Source organism: Gavia stellata, chromosome 9 (assembly GCF_030936135.1).
Source record: "Gavia stellata isolate bGavSte3 chromosome 9, bGavSte3.hap2, whole genome shotgun sequence".
Classification (NCBI taxonomy): domain Eukaryota; kingdom Metazoa; phylum Chordata; class Aves; order Gaviiformes; family Gaviidae; genus Gavia; species Gavia stellata.
This window is the reverse complement of record NC_082602.1, coordinates 30,678,400-30,698,563: the sequence shown is the minus strand read 5'-3', so window position 1 is coordinate 30,698,563 and position 20,164 is coordinate 30,678,400. Positions and strand designations below refer to the sequence as shown.

The window sequence follows — 20,164 nt, the reverse complement described above, 5'->3', positions numbered from 1 at the left end:
TACATAATCACCCAGCTGGTGACCAGAGCAACTGGTGGGAGCAAGGCCTGCTGACAACAGGCCTTTGTTATTCCTTCAAATACAGATGTGTGAGCAGGCACATGGCAACATCCCAGCACTACAGCTTTGGAGCAGTATCTTCGTAGATTTCCAGGAAAGCAGCTGAACTTGTGGCAACTGCTGATCCTCTAGGGCACACAGTACCATATAGTCCCCAGAGCAAGAAGGGGTGGCAAGAGCCAGCAGGGTCACTTTGGTAAGGAAAAGCAAGCTTACCAAAGTGTAAGTATCACCCACTTAGTTTCGCTTTCCTCTCTTCCTCTAGCCACATCCATGTAAAATCCCAGTGGGAGTATGCTGCCTGGAGCCACTTGTCTGCAGAACTGCCAATACCTCTCGGCCTGTTGTTGATATTGGCAATAGAAGCATGAAATGTTACAACACTGTCAATCAGAAAGCACTTGCTGGAATGGTTTTCAAACCATTCCCTTTCGGTTTTACTGCCACGGTTCAGCTAAGGAAACAACTTATTTCAGAGTCAGAATCCCCACAGAATGGAGACAATATCCACAGGATGACTTGCTCAGAGACTGCAGATGAGGTCAGAGGGAGTTACTCAGACCAAGAGAAGCTTGCCGCTAATCTAGTAGATCAGGACAGACAAGTTATGATCCAAGTAAAGATCTTCATATTACTAACTGTGTTACTCCACGGTGTCTTAGTAGTTTTCAATCTGCCTACTTGACCATTTCCTTAAATACACTTCCATCATATGAAATAATGAAAAGGGTTTTTTATAAGTTCTTTTCTTAATTCAGAATTTATAATAACCTTTATAGAAAGTAAAAAAGAACCCAACGCTCCAACAAATATATCTAAATTTAGAATAGAATTTTTGTCTCCACACTGCCAGACAGAATGTCCTAAAGAAGATATTGCACATAGCTTGTATAATTTAACTGGTCAAATTGACAAAATATGGATAAACATAAAGATTGGAAACAAAAGTGGTTTTTTCCTCCAGGTAAGGACTGCAAACAAAGAAATCTGTTCTGTGTTTGAAAACAAGGTTGTATAACTTTCTTAAAAGAAACAAGTTTTTACTACATTTTCCTCAGTTCTTTCAGCTTTGCACTTGCATTAACCACTGTTTTGTCCCCCAAAATACAGCAGTTACAGAAAGGCAGAAATCTGCTACCATTTTAGAAAGTTAACACAGCACTGGCTTGATCTCACAACTAAAGAAGAGATCAAAAAAATCTGGACCAAGACTGAGTAGTCTCATTGCTTGTGGAGTTGCTTCTTTTTATTAGTACATGCTGAGGAAAAGATTGAGTAACATAGGGCTTCAGTTCATAGACCACTTGCAGATTTTGCTACTCTGGCTGAAGTGGTTTACATGTTCACCACTTTCCCAGAAGTTACTGTCCAACAGCAGAGATAAATGGAACAATACATGCGTTTCTCTCTTTGGGTTATAAAACTGGGTTCAAGAGGCACATCATAATGAGCCAGACCTGAAATGGAGACAGTAAACTCCAGTACAGGGGTACAACAGAAAATTAAAGGCGGGACTTTCTTCAGCTAAATCTGTTAGACACTGAAATACACTACTTTGATTGCCCAGTCAAAAACACAGGTATCGAGGATCAGAAGAACAACAGCACGCAAGTCTAAAAACATCACAACCCAGAGGTTACTGTGCTGGAAAAAGGCTAAGTACCACCATTTGTGCTGAAGAAACTCTCTTTCAGATCAAGTAATCAAAATTTATATAAATTTTTGGTCAAATCGCAAGACAGATGATTCTCTGAAACACCAAGGAACATAATAAAACACATCAGCCAATGATCTTCATTCTTCAAAGACCTGCAGCAGCATTACAGAAATTCTATTTAAAAGCCACTTCTCAATTTAGAACACTTTCTTTAATTCTCCAGATGACGTTTGCTTCAGCAGAAAACATTTCTTCCCAGGATTCTCTATTGTCCCTGCTGCTTATTGTTTCTGTAGCATCAGAGTGCCTTTGTTACATTTCTTGCTGAACTATTTATGCATTTGTGACAAGAGGATTGTTTGTTGAGCCATCATCCTCCTAGAATACAAGACAGCATCAAGTCCTGACAACACAGAATGCAGGAACGTTGCAAAAACAATTAACCAGTATTTCTCCAATTCAGCTGAATGCGAAGCTTACAGCAGGTCCATCTTGGGCAGCAGAAGGAAATAAACCAGTCACTAGACTTCAGGAGATCTCTCTGTATTATGCAGAAGTAGCACAAGTCCTTACACCTTTTATCCTGCTTCTTCCAGCGTGGAGGAAGAAGGCCATCAGCAATCTCGCTCAGATCACTGCTGCTGAAAACTGCCACCTCACGTGCATCTCTCCTCACATCCCCCTCCCACCTCATAATCCTCTTTTTGAGGCTTTCCCAGCCATCTCCACAAGAACTAACTGGAACTTCTGGTGATGAAGAAGCAAAGATCTTGCAAATATTCCTATTAAGAAACAAGGGAAAAATGTGTATTTAAACATATTTCTGATTAAAGTGTTCAGCATAGTCAGAGATTTTTTTTTTTAAAGTGGTCAAATGCCTCTATTAGCTAAGACTGCGATTTGTTTTTAAGTTGTACATGAATGTTTTGCTGATGAAAGACAATAGCCCTGAAAACTGAAGCAATGCACTCACTCATAGATGTACAGTGCAAGAAGTAGCTATAATGCTAGCCAGTCCAAACCATGTATGACTAGCCTCAAATCCTAACGTTGAAAAGCCACCTCTTAAAAAAAAAATAATAATTAACCGTTGTCTTATCCTGAGGACATTTAGCCCAGTACCACAGGGCTAGGTGCCGCATAGAACATGTATTCTTTCTCCTCTGAGAGGATAGCAAATTCTAAAAAAAACCTTCTAATAGCCACATAAAAGAATCATGATTTCAAAGCCTGCTGCTTCTAGGCTATGTCACTGTTTAAGAGAATACTCTTTAAACATCGCGTATTTAAACTCCAGCGTCTCTCTAAGTGAATAAGGGAGACTGAGTCAAGGAGAAGATTATGGAAATACACTACTACTAAGCAGAATATTCTTCCTACTATTGAACAGACACTGATGACTTCCGAAATCTATACAATTAGGAAATTAAATATCTATTCTTTTTCCATAAATCAGTGTAGCACTACTGATTTTCAGAAGAGGAGCAGTAGTGTATTTATGCTGTCTCCCTGTTCCTACAAGAGGTCCTTAAGTTTACTCTGTTTAAAAGTGAACAACTTTTGAGGCAGTGGGAAATACTGCCTTGATTAGGTACTTTACATTAGTGAAGAATTCACCGCAGCCCCTCAGTAATTTTTTCTAGTGGCCATTTACAGGTTAAATATCATTCCTGAGCAGACTAAATTACACCAGTTCTAAATTTCAATCACAGCAACTCTTTGGATCTCTCCCTTCTTCATTTTGTAAGTCTCCATTACAAAACAGAAAAAACTTTCTACCTCATAAGTACCTACAGACTGTGACTGAATTATCCCCCTGTGTCCTTTTTGTTAAGCTCAACAGCAAAATAGCTTTGTTAAGCCGATGAAAAGGCATAGTTCCCTGTCCTTTAATCATGCCTTTGATTGGTCACCGAACCCAAATTTATCAGAAGACTTTCTAACTTGCTAAGATTAGAATTGGACATAACCTTCCAGAATCAGACAGATTTTTACTCAAAATCCCCTGTTTATTCTTTTCAGATGTATTTTGGACCTCTGAATTAACATTGCACTGAGATCATACGCTTTAGTTGACCACCTACCTCAAATCCTGTTTAGAGTCACTACTTCATCACTTCATGATGCATTTCCCACTCTAAAATTAGGATGTTATTCTTTGGTCCCAGATGCATGATATTTTTTCCTTTAGTCATACAGAAAAGTATACCATTAGTGTATGTTTATTCCCTCCTTATATGATATCCACTCCTACAGTTTAAGTATCCTAAAGCTTTGGGAAGTGTGCATAGGAAGCAAAGGCAGAAATATTTAATGACCTGGAAACAGAAGAGGCATTAAGCTGAGCTATAAGAAGGACAGACAAGAAATCCACTAGTTTCAGCTTCTCTCTGTCTCTTGCTAGGAGCCCTATATTAGGGCACTGATTCATATGCACTAGAAGATTGAGCTGGACTGGTTAAAGAGATTATCATTTTTAGCTTTCTACCCTAACACTCTTATAGACATTATTGTCACTACAGGGGTATGTCATGAATCAGACCATGAATGCTGCAGGCTACTGACAAACACATTAAAGTAAATGAACTTTGAATCTGCTCTACATGTGAGTCACCACAGTCAATTATCCAAATCAAATGTTTTAACAGTAGGCAGCAAAAAAACAGATTCAGATTAAATCACGCACAAATTCTGTCTATGCCACATGAAAAAGACTTGATATCCATTATTGATGTTGTGGCACGATCACAATAAAGAGCACTCAGTAGCAATGCTGGTACAGCAAACATCCACCCAGCTCTGCTCAGCCCTTCACTTGCGCTAGCAGAACTTTGCGTGGCGCCACAACAAGTCAGAAGGGAGGGGCTGATCTTTATAGCTGACCAGCAAACAACATTCTCTCAGGTTATTCTTAACACATTTCATGAGACAGCTCGCTGCTCCAACAGACGTGCACCCTGGGTGCAGGGGCAAGGAGATGAATCCTGACTCTGCTGTGTAAGGAGCAAGAAAACACGTTCGGGTGACGGGACACAGAGACAGACCACGCTAAAAACACACTAGCACCCCACCACCACCAACCACCCCAAGTGCTTGTTGCTGGGAAGCCGGAGGCTCCGGGAGCCGGAGAGGCTCTTACAGACGAGCAGGACGGGCCTGCGGTGCGGAGCGAGAGCCGTGAAGGCGGAGAGCAGCGCAGGTGGGAGCGCAGCACGCCAGGCGACGACGGCCTCTCCGCGGCGCCAGAGGAGCAGCCCCCCCGCCGCAGGAGCCCGCCGCTCACCTCCTACCAGCTTGGGCACCTTCCCGATCCTGCCCGTGATCTCGGCCGTCAGCACGGCGAAGTCCTGCTCGTAGCTCTCGAAATCGGAGGACATGGCGGCGGCAGTGCTGGGGGAGGCGGCGACCCCGCTGCGCTCCACGAAGACACCGCGCTCAGCCAGCCGCGCTCAGCCGCTCCGCACCGAGCCGCTTCCGTGTTCTGCTACCCGCAAAGGCGTCCCCCCGCCTCCGGGCGCCTCGCCACAGGTTCCGGCGAAATTCTCCGCCCCCGCACAAGTGCTTTTAATCAGCACGGCCCAGCTCCCCGCTGCCGCCCTGCCACCCCTCGGCGGCCTTCGCCGCGGGGATCGAACCGCAGCCCCAGGCCCGGAGAAGGAGGTGGCGGCCCGCTCGTGCCCTGCAACCCGGGACAGAGAGACACACACAGAATCACTAAGGTTGGAAAAGACCTGTAAGATCATCAGGTCCAACCATCAACCCAACCCCACCATGCCCACTAAACCATGTCCCACAATGCCACGTCCACACGTTCCTTGAACACCTCCAGGGATGGTGACTCCACCACCTCCCTGGGCAGCCTGTTCCAATGTTTCACCACTCTCTCAGGAAAGACATTTTTCCTAATATCCAGCCAAAACCGCCCCTGACGCAACTTGAGGCCATTTCCTCTAGTCCTATCACTCGTCACATGGGAGAAGAGGCCAACACCCACCTCTCTGCAACCCCCTTTCAGGTAGTTGTAGAGAGTGATAAGGTCTCCCCTCAGCCTCCTCTTCTCCAGACTGAACAACCCCAGTTCCCTCAGCCGCTCCTCATAAGACTTGTGCTCCAGACCCCTCACCAGCTTCGTCGCCCTTCTCTGGACACGCTCGAGCACCTCAATGTCCTTCTTGTAGTGAGGGGCCCAAAACTGAACACAGGATTCGAGGTGCGGCCTCACCAGTGCCGAGTACACAGGAACAATTACCTCCCTACTCCTGCTGGCCACACTATTTCTGATACAGGCCAGGATGCTGTTGGCCTTCTTGGCCACCTGGGCACACTGCCGGCTCATATTCAGCCGGCTGTCAATCAACACCCCCAGGTCCTTTTCTGCAGGGCAGCTTTCCAGCCACTCTTCCCTCAGCCTGTAGCGTTGCATGGGGTTGTTGTGACCCAAGTGCAGGACTCGGCACTTGGCCTTGTTGAACCTCATACAATTGGCCTCAGCCCATCGATCCAGCCTGTCCAGATCCCTCTGCAGAGCCTTCCTACCCTCGAGCAGATCAACACTCCTGCCCAACTTGGTGTCATCTGCAAATTTGCTGAGGGACCACTCAATCCTCTCATCCAGACCATTGATAAACATATTAAACAAGACCGGCCCCAAACCTGAGCCCTGGGGGACTCCACTTGTGACCAGCCACCGACTGGATTTGACTCCATTCACCACAACTCTCTGGGCTCGGCCATCCAGCCAGTTTTTCACCCAGCAAAGAGTGCACCTGTCTAAGCCACGAGCCGCCAGCTTCTCTAGGAGAATACTGTGGGAGACAGTGTCGAAGGCTTTACTAAAGTCCAGGTAGACAACATCCACAGCCTTTCCCTCATCCACTAGATGGGTCACCTGGTCATAGAAGGAGATCAGGTTGGTCAAGCAGGACCTGCTTCTCATGAACCCGTGCTGGCTGGGCCTGATCCCTTGGGTGTCCTGCACGTGCCCTGTGAGCGCCCTCAGGATGAACCTCTCCATAATCTTCCGTGGCACCGAGCTCAGGCTGACAGGCCTGTAACTCCCCGGATCCTTCTTTTAGCCCTTCTTGTAGATGGGCGTCAAATTGGAAGCCTCCGTTCGTCCGGGACCTCCCCTGTTAACCAGGACTGTTGATAAACGATGGAGAATGGCTTAGCAAACTCCTCCGCCAGCTCCCTCAGCACCCTTGGGTGGATGCCATCAGGCCCCATAGACTTGTGAGTGTCCAGGTGGACCCCGCAGTCCCGCGCGCCCCGCCTCGTAACCCCGCTCCTTCGGCGGAGCGGGGGCGGAGGAAGCAGGCTGCGGCGCCACCGGCGGGGCGCTGTTTCCCGGCGGGATCCTATGGCCAACGGACTGCCAGGGGGCGGTGATTGACCCGGAGGCGCCGGCGGGCGGAGGCGACCGCCGTCTCAGCTCCTCCCGCCTCCCCGGGCCGGTGAGGCGGGGCGGGGCGGGGCCGGGCCGAGGCCCGGCGGGCCCCGAGAGCTCCCCCACCTCACGGCGCTCCCTCTCTCTCAGCAGCCGGCGGGACGGCGCGCGGCTGAGCGCGGCTGGAGCCATGCGCGGCGGCAGGGTGGCAGCGGGCGGGCGGCGGTAGCGGCCATGGGCGGGCCGGGGGGGCTGCGCCGGGCGCGGCGGCTGTGCCACTGGGGGCCGCTGGTGGCCCTGGCTGTGGTGGCCGTGTGCTCCGCCACCGCCATGGCGGACGCCGCGCTGTGGTACTGGCCCCTGGACACTGCCGGGGGAAGCGTCAACTTCATCATGCTCCTCAACTGGACCGTCATGATCCTCTACAACTACTTCAGCGCCATGTTTGTCGGCCCGGGGTACGTCCCTCTGGGGTGGACGCCGGTAAGCGCTGGGTTTCGATCGCCTCATCCCCGGGCCGGGCTCGGCGGGGCGCGGGCTGAGGCGCGGGGCGGGGGCCGGTAGTGCCGGGGCGGGGGGAGGACCGGCGGGCCTGCCCTTGTGCCGGGGCCGGTTTCTCTGAGAGGGGTGTGGGCGGGGGTCAGAAAGACAGTAGAGTCTTTAGATGCCACCATTTCCCCTTTCTCCCCGAAGAATGCAGCTACCCCCTCAGGCCACTCCCTTCTCCTTATCTCTTTTCGACATCTTCACTTTCTGCCTCGCTCCCGCTTTGCTGTTGCTTCCAGCGTTTCCAGTACGCTCCAGCTTAGTCCATCCCTTCCTTGTTCTGTCAGTTACAGTGATCTGGGGCTGAACGGTAATGCTGCTTTATTGCAGTACTCGTTATGTTTTACAGGTGCTTTTCAAAGCAAAACAACAGGAAACGAGTACTGTTAGCTGGGAATGAGAACTTCAAGGTTATCCACACACTCATGCAGACACTGTTGTATTGAAGACTTTACTGCTAGTAATAAGGATTAGAAGAACTTCATTTAGCAAATTTAATTTCTTTTATGTGAGCTACAAAATTATGTGTTTATCTTACGTTTAATACAGTATTATAAGTCAAGGTAGAAATCTGCATTTCCTTTGTTTCAGTAGTCTCCTGGAAGACTAGTAGTCAAGGACCAGAATGATATAGGTTCAGTATCTCAAGACAGCTGGCCAGAGTTTGTGTTCCAGTGGCGTGATATAAAGATCAGTAATAATCACATTTCTACTTGTGGAATATTTCTCAGGACAGAGTCTAGTAAGAAGAGGATCCTGATGTAGTCCTAGAAGGACAACTGGGCATTCCACTTTGTGAACAGAAGATTTTGGCCAGTATTACTACTTGCTATCTACAAGTCTGTCTGTCTCTCATCTTGCTGTTGTTGGCGTACGTGTTTGCCTAAGAGAGAGAGAGGATGGCCAAAAAGAACTAGTTGAATATTAATGCTTACCAGTACTGTATCTTAGTAGTAAGCCTAGAGTGGCTCATGGTATAAAATGGAGAGATAAGGTACACAAGCTTTTTTTTTTTTTAAATTTTAAAGGCCTCATGCTGTTTTTTACTCTCAGAACTTCACTACGAAACCCTGCTTGTAGTCACTCTTCCTGATGGAAAAACTGTTTATTTCTTTTAGCAACCAGCACTTTCAACAGTGGGAGATGGCTGTGTTGATAGCCAAGAGATTATTTCATTTTGTTTTTTTCTCTCCTCACCACCTACCATTAAGTAGGGTTGGGTTATGAAACACACCCTGTCAGAAGAAAGCAAAGATGCTTAGGTTAGGAAAGTACCAAGATATGTATTGCCAGTAGAATTATGTATACATCTAACATGCCTATTCTTCTGTTTAAAGGAAAAATCTCAGGATTGCATGTATCTCCAGTACTGTAAAGTATGTCAGTCTTATAAGGCACCACGTTCACACCACTGTCGAAAGTGTAACAGGTACTGTCTTTCTTTAAAATTGTTTTAAATCCATATTAAAGAAGCTTTGAATCTAATGAGAATACATTAATATAATTTATTCTTCCAAGGCTTGTATTGTGCATTTTTAAAAGCCTTCCATATGAACACTATACCCATTTCAAATATTTCCACTTTCTAGTTGTATAATTTATATATAGTTTTACTGTGTTTCAGTTTAATAAATAAATCTGTCTCTAACATTTTGTTTTTAGCTTGAAATCAGTTCCTCTTAAGAACTTCTCGACAGTATTAACAAAACAGTGCAGTACTGTTTCAGGGAAGTGAGCCTGTGTAAATACCTAAAAATCTATCAGTCCTTTGCAAGTTCTGAGTCCAAACATTCACCTGCTCAGAGAGTAGAAAAGCCTATTCTGTCATCTTTCCAAATGGGACTTAAATGTTGATTTGAGTGGAAATTTTGGACTGTTCTTTACTGTTCACTAAAGGGTTTTTTTGAGGGAAATCAGCATGTTAAGTGAACAAATACGTCTTTTGTGTCAATTTAAAAAGTTTGTTCTGTTCCTTGTTATGTGTTAGTCTTCCAACAGACTTTCTTTGAGCTAAAGGACGTTTTTATTATAAATAGCTGCACTGTAATTTAGTACAGCTTGAAAAAAGCAAGCCACTTCAGGTGTCTGCAGTCCAGGCTGTAGTTGCATTTATCTTGGATTTACTGGACAGGTCCTCCTCTGAAGGACTGTTAGAGATCGTGGTAAAAGGATATTGCAACATACGCATTCACTTGTTATTTCTATAAACACAAGATGCACAGTCAGTGTGCTTTTAGGAAGTAGAGACTGAAACTGTAGAGCAGTGCTGTAATTTGGCTGCATCATCCTGAGATTTAAAATTAGACTCCTTTCCTTGAGTGACAATCTTTACGCTGAGGACTTAGTCGAAAATGGCAGCAGATCGTGATGATTATCTTTGCAAAAGCAAGTTCTTTAAATAATTTAACTTTTGTCAAATAAAACAAAGTAACTCATTCTACATGTATTTCTAGCCTGTTGCAGTGAGTAGGTAACTTAAACCACCGCTGAAAGTCTTCTATGCTATGGCAAGTTTCAGTGCATGAATGGAGTCACTTCTTGTGGCCCACCTGAAAGGGGTGAGGTTTCTAGCTAGGATCTAGGAACTTCTTCAGAAACACTTGTGCTGATAATTACAATTGCATGTTCAAGAACTTGTACAGTGGCAGCTGAGCATGTGCTAATGAAGAATAATTAATTCTTTAAAAGGGAGAAACTTAACTTCCTTTTGGGAATGGACTAGCTTAGAAGATAATGAGGTCAGTAGTTCCAAAACAATTAACTTTTATTTTCAGAGGAGCTGTATATTTGCGTAATTCAGTCCTTTGTTTATCACTTACATTTGGTGCAGATGAATTGCAACATTATAATTAGTGACTTTTACACCTGTTAAGTTAAATCAATACAATTTGGGATGTGGACAAATCTTTTATCAAGTTTTTTTTTTTTTGCACCTGTAAGCTAAACCGAAATAACCAGCTTTATATTGAATACAGTAGTGTCTCTAGAGTGTTTATGCTTGTTAAACAGATTTTGAAAAGGACTTACAGTGGTGTAAGGTCAATACATAGTAATTGATGAAGCTTTCAGAGGGTCTACTAATGAAAAGAAAGAGGCATTAACCCACTTCTGTCTGTGTGTCTTTATATGTTCTTTCTGCAAGTAGACAGGGGATTTGAGATTTCCTTTATTTTCCTGGTGTGCTTATTTTAAAACATTGACAGCAATATTTGTGCTTAATTATTGTGTTGCTAGTTCTTACATGCCTGATTCTAGGCCTCTGTCTCCTGGCTCTGGAATAGCAAGTTTGAGTAAAGAGGAGGAAGGATAATTAGGAAGGGTAGGACCTGGGAGTACCTTTTATTTTGCTTTCTTTCGCTCTACAGCATGAAATATCATTCTGAATAGCAACAAAAAAACCCCTACTGTGTTGATCTGTTGGAAATTGGTGGGTTTAAATGAATGAATGGAGGTTGAGTAGTGGAAAGTTAGCTGTCTTTTTCTTTGAGCTTTTTGAAAAACATCATGTATGTCCTTTTATATTAATCAGTATTTATTATTCACAGATGTGTCATGAAGATGGATCACCATTGCCCTTGGATCAACAACTGTTGCGGATACCAGAATCACGCATCTTTCACTCTGTTTCTCCTGTTAGCTCCACTGGGATGCATTCATGCTTCTTTCATATTTGTTATGACTATGTACACTCAGCTTTACAACAGAGTAAGAAAACTTAATTAAATGCTTAAAATATTATTTAAGTCAGATGGGTAGTTTATCTCTGGAAGTATGAGACAATTTGGTTTCCTGAGAACCAGCCGGTGGAATTCCTTGTTATTCTTTCAACATGTACTCTCAGTTCTGCTCTCCGCCTGTGAGAAGTCTGTTCATCAATTGGAAGAGGATTCAGAGAAAATTGTTTCTATTTTATTTCCTTTTTTTCCGTGTTGCTTGTCATAATCACTGGGAGTTTCCTAGAGCTTTGCATTGACTGAAGATAGTTTCTGAGTAGCACATTATATAGAGAGAGACAGGCTGTGTTTTGGCTGGCACAGAAACTAGCTGCTATGTATTTCCAACACACATGTTAGATGCTATTTATTTTCTTTTGCTTGCCACTTTTTTAGACTTGTATCCAATTCTTCAAGGAAAAAAAAAGTACATTATTTTTGGAACTAAAAGTAAATTAAGTTGGATTTGTTTTTAAATGGAAAAATTTAACTGCAGCAACAATGAGCAAAGCTTGTTCTGGAATACATCCCTTATCTCAGATCCATGGTTAAGATTATGATCTTTGATTTCAGCCTTTGTGGTTGCAATGAAGAGCTTGAAAACATCAACTGAGTGTTACAGATGAAGGCTGCGTATTGTATTTGCAGAGCAATAGTGTTGAGAACTGCTATCCGCTAAAGCTTTCAGAGGAAAACCTGTAGCGTTTCCACTGAATATGGGTACTGTGCTATGCAAACATTTTCTGTCTGAAACTGGTGAATGCGTTTTTGTTAACGTGCCAGAGTCCAGATTTTTTTGCCGATTTTGGGCCTAACTTGTGGAGCTTGCAAGATGGTGATTTTGGTTTAGCTTTCCGTCTAGAGAAGGCCTACATCTAGCAAAGAATGTATTTCTGAAGAGGTCTTTTGAATACTTTTTTTTTAATCACTCCGCTTGCATTGTAAACCTGTCAGAAGTCAGACACTTACCTTCAGAGCTAGATTTCTTATTGGTAACATGTTTCAGCAGTTGGCATGTTCTAGAGCTGAATATTTTCCCTTTGCAGATATCTTTTGGGTGGAGTTCTGTAAAGATTGATATGAGTGCAGCCAAAAGAGACCCTCGACCCATTATTCCCTTTGGACTGTCTGCATTTGCTGCATCTTTATTTGCCTTAGGACTGGCATTAGGAACAACTATTGCTGTTGGTATGCTGTTTATTATCCAGGTAAGTTTATGGCTTCTGTTACACAGAAGTTAAAAGCTGTAAGTTTTGCCTGGTTGTGGAGCAGAAACAGAATTCAGGATTGAGATAGGAGCAGTTGTTTAGAGTTTTCTGTTGCTGTGTAACTTTTCCAGGGTTTTATCTTGCTTTCTTCCAGTTCCTCTGTTGTTACCACAAATTTTTTTTAAATTATTTTTCATGTGAGAATTTGGAGATGAAAATGTAATGAACTAAGAAAACATGAGATGGGCTTTATAAACTCTCTGGAAAAGGCAAAATACTTGGTATTTCAGGACTACATGCCCCTATCCCTGAAAATAGGTATAAACATGCCTGATACATTATTTCAAATGTTTGAGATCTTTGGAAAGAAACAAAAATACACATTTTAAGCATAAACTGAAATACTGTGTGATACTGTCTAAGTGTATAATTCTAGAGAATGGCATTAGCATGTATGTATGTTGAATCTTAATTTTGAATGTATTATATGTTTCAGTTGAGCCTATAAAAGTTGCTTTGTTCTTTAAAGCAAATTTAGTTTGTTAAATGAAGTTTTCTTTGCCTAGCTGATGTATTTCTGCAGAAAATCAATGCTAATTTCACCTAACACTTTTATTTTAGATGAAAGTCATTTTGACAAATAAAACTTCAATCGAGTCCTGGATTGAAGAAAAGGTAGGCTTTCATTACGGTATTCTTGTACTGTATTTTACGAAGTTTATTCTCCATATTTATCAATTTCTTGTTTCACCTCTGACTTAACACCTACAACCAGCTTTTCCCTTACTGTGTCTGAAATTCACTGAAAGAGATGAGAAATCATTTAACTGCATAGATTTTTCTTGTCTTTTTTGTTTGAGGGAATTGGTGTGGAAAATATTTGCTTTTAAGAGACTTTGCTTATCTACTTGGAATATGTGGGTGTTTTAATCTGAAATGTGAGTTGTCTTTGCTTCTCATTATGCCAGCCTGTGTCTTTAATTGTCCACCTCCCCTGCCCATTCTAGGTGGCATGTTTTGGCTCATGATTTTCCTCATTTCCTACTTTCCTGATTAAACTTGGGAGGATTTTCCTTGATTTTGAAGAAGTACTAGAAAGTAATGAGATACCTAGTCTTTTCTCCTTTAAATTTCTCTTTGCTTTCCATGTCTTTGTAGAGGTTTTCACAAGATTTTTCAGAAGAAAGCTTCTGCTGCTTGGCTATATAAGTTTAGGGGAAGCAAAACTGACTCAATATTTAGAAACTCATTCAGTGCTACCAGGTTATTTTGTATAAGTCCACAAACATTTCATTGTTATCTTGTTGCCTTTCTTTTACTCTGTTTCAAAATTAGTATGAAGATCTTGACTGTGTATAAGTACCTAAGTATTGTAATGCTTTCTTTTTGTGTGGCATCTAGCTTAGCTGGATCCTAGTCCTATTACACCTTTGAATAATAGGACAATGGAACATAAATGAAAGAAAACCCTGTTACAACTATATAGTAGAATTTGGAATAATCTGTTAACATTTTTACTGTAAAACACAGGCTGCTAATATGTCCCTTTTGAAAACTGAACACAGACTGTAATACATAAATGTTTGATAAAAACTACATTATTGCAGCAAAGAGAACAAACTCTTCTGTGGCTGCTCCACTAGATGTCATTGTTACTGAAAGAATGAAAAGTTCATGACTGCAGAACACGGGAGATTCAGAACATGCCAGTATACGCAATTCTTAGAGGTGGAATAGGCACTACCAATGTTGAATTATGCTCATGATCATTAACCAAAGAATCCTGAGCTGTGGAAGTCTTTGTATGTAACTGAGAAATAATCAGGCATCAGTCTTTGAAAAAAGCCATAAAATAAAATGAGAGCATGGAATGGATTAATCAGTGTAGCCAGCCGACTCTGTTAAAGAGTAAAGGGGGGAACCCAAACCAGGCACACTGCTAAATGCTATCATTATTGTAAGTAGTTTTAAAAGCCTGTGTTAGTATAGCAGGAATTTACTGCTCTTGCCTCAAGTGTTTGCCTTTAGGTCTCTGCCTGTAGGTCTGATAGACCCATACAGGGCTTATGACCTGGCCTTCTTAATATTTGCTGCTCGATTGCTGTTTGTAGGGTATGTTTTTATGTACTGTATTTCTTAAACAGGTAGACATGACATTGTGGGACATGGTTTACTGGGCATGGTAGTGTTGGGTTAATGGTTGGACTTGATGATCTTATAGGTCTTTTCCAACCTTAACGATTCTGTGATTAATTGTTTTCCAGGCCAAAGACAGAATCCAGTACTACCAAACGGGTGAGACCTTTATTTTTCCCTATGATATGGGAAGTAAGTGGAAGAACTTCAAGCAAGTGTTTACATGGTCTGGGATTCCTGAGGGAGATGGCCTGGATTGGCCAGTAAGAGATGGCTGTCATCAATACAGTTTGACGGTAATTGATCTTCTATAGTACCCCGCCCACTATCTAATTGCCTGCTTTCCTTTGCAGTAATATACCAGCTTTTTAAATAACTAAAATAGACTGACTAGTAATACATAGACTTAAGAAACAGGAGTTCTGTCAAATGTTCTCCCATTTTTGATAGACTAAAAAGTTATGCTTTTGTGAGTGCTTTTAAATACTAATGATGTTTCCTGTGTTTGTTGAATGGTGTCAATACCTGACTTCATTTTGTGTTGAATACACAAGTCATCTTAAACTAAACACTGCCTAAATTTCTATTTATAATCATTTATAGATAGAGCAACTGAAACAGAAAGCAGACAAGCGAGTAAGAAGTGTAAGTATTTGCAAAGTTTGGTCTGAAATTACTTTGAAATATCAGTATAAATAAATGTAAGTAATTGCTGCGACCATTTCTTTTCTTGATTTTAAACTTAGCAATTAAATAAAGACTTTGTGGTTCCACACAAACAGCGTGCTGTGGCCTCTGTTTACTTAAACTTAGCATTTAGCTTTGGTTGCATTTGCTCCTTAGTTTCCAGATGGTAAGAGAAGTGATAATAAAGATGACTGTGCTTCATTGTTAAGCAGTTAATTTAGAATTTAGAGTCCCTTTGACAGCTGTTGTCATTATGCTGAAATCTAATGGTATGCTTGAATTGATTTTTTGGTATGAAACTGTCAGCAAGGCCATAACTCCTTACAATAATATATTGCCATGTTCTGTTCAAATTTGTAGGTGCGGTATCGAGCAGTAGAAGATTACAGTGGTGTCTGCTGCCCTGTAACTAAAGGTGTTAAAACATTCTTCACAACACCGTGCACCGAAGAACCTAGAATTGCACTCAGTAAAGGGGATCTGATTTTAGCCACAAGAGGCTTAAAGTTAGTGGCTCAACACCTTTATGTTTGGTTAAAAGAAATATTGATATGAGTTCTGGCATCTAATTATCTATTACGCTTTCTTCCCCAGACACTGGATGTATGGTGAGAAGATTCTCGACTTGGCTGCTGATGGTATGAAGCAGTTATTTTCACTTTTTCTGTTGAAAATTACAAATCAATTTTATAGTTGTCTAGGAATGTGGACAATATTACATGTTCAGTGCTCAAAATGTATAACGCAAAATGTATAATGACTGGCCTTATTGGCATTAGCTTCTCTCCCCTCTAAAACCACATCCACAGTTTTTACTCTTTACATCTGGTAGACATGCCAGTTTTGATAAACATGAAATGAATCTGTCAGACTGAAAGAACACTTACTAGTAGTTTATTGAAGATTGAGTGGGAAGGGGGACATTTCTTCATATTCTAAGAAAAAGTTAGACTTTTAGACACTAAAGAGGTTAATAATTACTTCTTTTTTGATATTTACATAGTGGTCTTTCTTAAACACATTCAGATTTCCTACCTAAACACCCCATATACGTATAAAACCTGGGATGACTCTTTGTACCTCTTAAAAACAAGCAGACGTTATGCCTTTGGGATCAATTCCAAGAACTTTGACATACATTTACAAAACTAGCAACTACAGCTATCAAAGATGTTAAAGACTCCTGCTGGTCTGCAGAGAGACATCACAGCCACCTGCATTGAAAATTTTTACATTTTTTATTTTAGCCTTCCTACTTAGGACTGAGCTAAAATTTTACCTGCCGGAGGGTGTGTTGGATTCTGTTGTCTCTTCCTAACAATTCTTAATTCATTGCATGTATGTTCCGTGTTGGCAAAAGAGAGGCAGCCAACAGTCACTACATTGAAAGTGTCCATGCTTTTCATGGGAGGCCTGAGACCTTCAGGGGCTCAAAGTGCTTTGGCAGCTCACTACAATGAACTCTTTCAAACATCAAACCTAAATGAGTTATTGAAATGAGCATGATAATAGTTTGTATTGCATTGCTTGTTATGAAGATTAGCAGGAGATATCTGTGCTATATCAAATGGTTTCTTTAAATCAGGTGAAATGTGGTCTGGGTGGGAAGCTTGGTGTATACTGAGAGGCTAGATTAGAATTCAAAATAACATTGGCATTTTGGAGAACTAGGCTTCAAAAAATAGGATGAGATTTGTTTGGAATGTGTGGCAAAATGCTATAAATAGGCAGGAATAACAAGCTGCACTGTAAGAAGATGGAAGATGATTAAGTAGCAGTTCTTCTGAGGAAAAAAAGAGTCAATCATAATCTTAAGATGAGTCAACACTTGCAAAAAAGAAAAAAGCATGTAGCTTCCCAGATGCATGAAGTAATCCTTCCATCCTACTCAACCTTGGCAGAGACTCAGCTGAAATACTGCCACAAGTAAAAGCAGTTACTGCATCACAAGAAAGAAGATGATCAGCTGTAAAGGGTTGAGGGGGAAACAATGAGAATAATCAGAGTACTAGAAAATGTGACTTACAAGGGGAAGCTGAAAAAATTGGGGTGGTTTACCTGGAGAGGAAAAAGAGATAGGAGAAAGCCAGGGTATGTGCAAATAGTCATCAGCTGCATAAAAGTCTGTTGTAGAGAAGGTTGTTAGCTGCTTCCTGTGTCCCTGGTGTGTAGAAAGAGGAGTTGTGACCTTGAATTATAGACAGAAAGATTCAGATAGAGTATTAGGAAAGATTTTTCTCATAGTAAGGAAGGTAGAGCACTGGAAAATTTTGGAGATCTCTGAAAACATTTTAGGCAGTGGGAGAGAATCCATGCATCCCCAGGCAATGACATTAAGGAATTACTTGGATGTGTTGCCTTGGAGAAGAAAATAACCTGGGTAATCTCTTGATGTCTCATCCAGTCCTGTGTTTTTCCTCTATAGTAGGTCATGTTTTGTTCCAAGTTAATGCAACTTTTCATGTCTTAAGGTGGACTAAGAGAACGAGGCTGGTTCCCTAGGAAATGTGTGGAAAAATGCCAATATGACTCTGAAACGGATCAACCAGTGGATGGAGAGAAGAAAAACAGATAGCCTTCTCATTTTTAAATAAGAAATGGGATTTTTACTTCAGACCACAATCCTTTACTTGAAATTTTCCGTGTATTACTTCAGACTTATGCAATGAATATGTTAGGACAAGGTTTTGTTTTCCTTGCAGCTGAAAGGGTTGGAAATGCCTGTGCCATGGTTTGCATACTTTTTTAACAATAAATAATTGAAGAAGCCATTCAGTGGATTGCCTTCAAGATGCACCTTTTTCATCCCAAGTCAGGGTTTTTTTCTTTTTGCTGTTTAAACTGCATTCTGAGGGTTCATATTTTTTCCTCAGCCGCATCTGATTGTGATGCGTGCTGTTTATCTTTTGTATTTTACTTTCTCTGAAGCTGCCCCTGAAAACTATAAAATAAACATCTGATTCAAATTCAAGATAAAATTTGTTACCTGTGACTTCTAATGATGTGAATTGTCCACCTCAAATAAATGATACATTCATATTCACTTGTGGATTTAATTGTTCTTAGACCTACAAGAGCTTGTTTATAGTCATGGGAATGTGAACTGACTGGGAAGTAAAAGATTTCACTGTTATAAGTTGTTTTGCAAGGTTAGAAAGAGTTCAGCTCTTGCTGTAAGAATATTCTGTGCTTTTAATGGCAAAAAAATACAGTCAGCTGTATCTGCTCCCTCTGAAATCTGAGCATGTACCCAAGAGACTAGAGTTCTTGATCCATCTTAGGATGAAAGGAAGAACTAGTGCCAAGAATGAAAATTTTTGTGAGCCTAGTTGCTACTATGTGATTAACACCTTCCCTAAAGCATTTTTATTTAGCATCTGGCATGGATTATTAGAAGGAAGACCTTAAACTGGAATAACCTTTACCAGCTGAAGGCTTTCTAAATGTATCCTAAATGGAGCAGGTGGTTTTGTTCTCATAGTTAGTCTAGTTGCATGTCACATGTTGAGAGTTTTTTGCAAATTACTGTTTTAAACTAACACCTGGTTTACCTCCACCTGGATGAGTTGTCTCAGGCAGATGAGCATTTCTTAAACTATGTTATTAATATATAGAAATAACTACATACAGACAGGCCAGCATTACTCCTGTATGCTCCTACTCAGACTCTTTATCTCCAGCACAAAGATAGTTTTTGGTTACCTCCAGCCTGCTGTGCGTTAGTGTTGATGGTGAGCCGTAATCCTAGGCTGTTTCTGAGCTGTGGCAAGTGGGAGTTAGTGTTCAGTTTCAGTAGTTTGCAGGCAGGTGCTTTGCCCCTCTTGAAATCAAAGTACTTATTTTGTAGAAGCAGGCTTCATTAGAGGTATAGGAGTGTATCATACTTCTAGTTTCCCTGCTAGCAAGAGCTGAAAGGCCAGAATGCGGCAGGATGTAGCTATTTTGGAATATGAGCAGAAATTAATATGAAAACCTCCAAACTGCATGCGATACTCTTACTCTCAACTGCAGTAGTTTCTGTTCAGTGTCTGGAGTCTAGAACCAAACAAAGATTACAAAAATAAGCTTGTCTTCCTGCTGAGGAAGGTGGCAGCTAAGGACCTTTTGTTCTTGACTTTGAAATGATTAAATAGCTGCTATTGATATTAGCAGACAGCAATTAGGAGTGTAATAGGAACAGATTAACAGCACTAATGACCACAGTTGATTGATAGCTATTAGGAGGGGAATTTATGTAAGCTGTGGTCTGTTCATAGGGGACTGGATATCTTTTAGTTGTTGAAGAGCATCTTCCACTCTATTTCAACTTTTATTTGAGCAGAATTTCACACACCAGCATCACTGTACACTGAACAGGAGCTCTGCTTCAGAAGTGCACTTACAATCTGAAATGGACTCTATATGCTTTTTGGTTTTTTTAATGCTTTCATCTTGATTCCTTGTAGCTGTAACTTCAGTCCCAGGTCTTCCCTTTTGTAGCACAGGTAACTGGTGTTTCTATTTACCTTTATGTCACCTTCACTCAGCAGTGCTTGCCTACAAACAACCAGCCAAAACAAAATGCATACCTCCTAAAGGCGTTTAGAGATTCTGCAGCCAAGAAAACACAAGCTGTCTTTCTAGTGCTGGAAACAACTGTATCAGAGCATGAAGTTTAAAGGCAAACCACCTCTAAGGAACTCTGATTCTTAATACTTGTAGATTTTATCTTCCATCTTTTCTACCATCCCATTCTACTTTTTTTTTTTCCTCTTCATTTCCCACTCTCTGC

The 20,164-nt window shown here is 41.7% G+C and overlaps 2 protein-coding genes across 6 annotated transcripts in view; one reads left to right on the top strand and one right to left on the bottom strand.

Annotated features, from left to right (window-relative positions):
- The window catches only part of VTI1A (vesicle transport through interaction with t-SNAREs 1A), a 275,458-nt gene extending 270,308 nt beyond the window's left edge, over window positions 1–5,150 (bottom strand). For all 5 annotated transcript variants that reach the window (XM_059821206.1, XM_059821207.1, XM_059821209.1 and 2 more), the window contains exon 1: window positions 5,001–5,150. In XM_059821206.1, coding sequence (XP_059677189.1) covers window positions 5,001–5,094 — 94 coding nt within the window. In that variant the 5' untranslated portion in view covers window positions 5,095–5,150. The remainder of the gene's footprint in view (window positions 1–5,000) is intronic.
- Window positions 5,151–7,337: 2,187 nt separating this feature from the next.
- Window positions 7,338–18,432, top strand: ZDHHC6 (zinc finger DHHC-type palmitoyltransferase 6). The gene is made up of 10 exons (XM_059821131.1): window positions 7,338–7,586; window positions 8,987–9,078; window positions 11,195–11,354; window positions 12,409–12,570; window positions 13,192–13,245; window positions 14,835–15,002; window positions 15,310–15,351; window positions 15,754–15,899; window positions 15,988–16,031; window positions 17,865–18,432. Exons 1-10 carry the CDS (start codon window positions 7,338–7,340, stop codon window positions 17,966–17,968), a joined length of 1,221 nt encoding a protein of 406 aa, XP_059677114.1. The 3' UTR covers window positions 17,969–18,432.
- The last annotated feature ends 1,732 nt before the right edge of the window (window positions 18,433–20,164 follow it).

What these genes read in the sequence shown, in the direction of transcription:
- ZDHHC6 (XM_059821131.1), top strand. Translation starts at nt 7,338, where the DNA reads ATGGGCGGGCCGGGGGGGCTGCGCCGGGCGCGGCGGCTGTGCCACTGG. An exon ending in AGTCCTGGATTGAAGAAAAG is followed by an intron (nt 13,246 to 14,834) that starts GTAGGCTTTCAT and finishes ATTGTTTTCCAG; the next exon opens with GCCAAAGACAGAATCCAGTA. An exon ending in CAGACAAGCGAGTAAGAAGT is followed by an intron (nt 15,352 to 15,753) that starts GTAAGTATTTGC and finishes TCAAATTTGTAG; the next exon opens with GTGCGGTATCGAGCAGTAGA.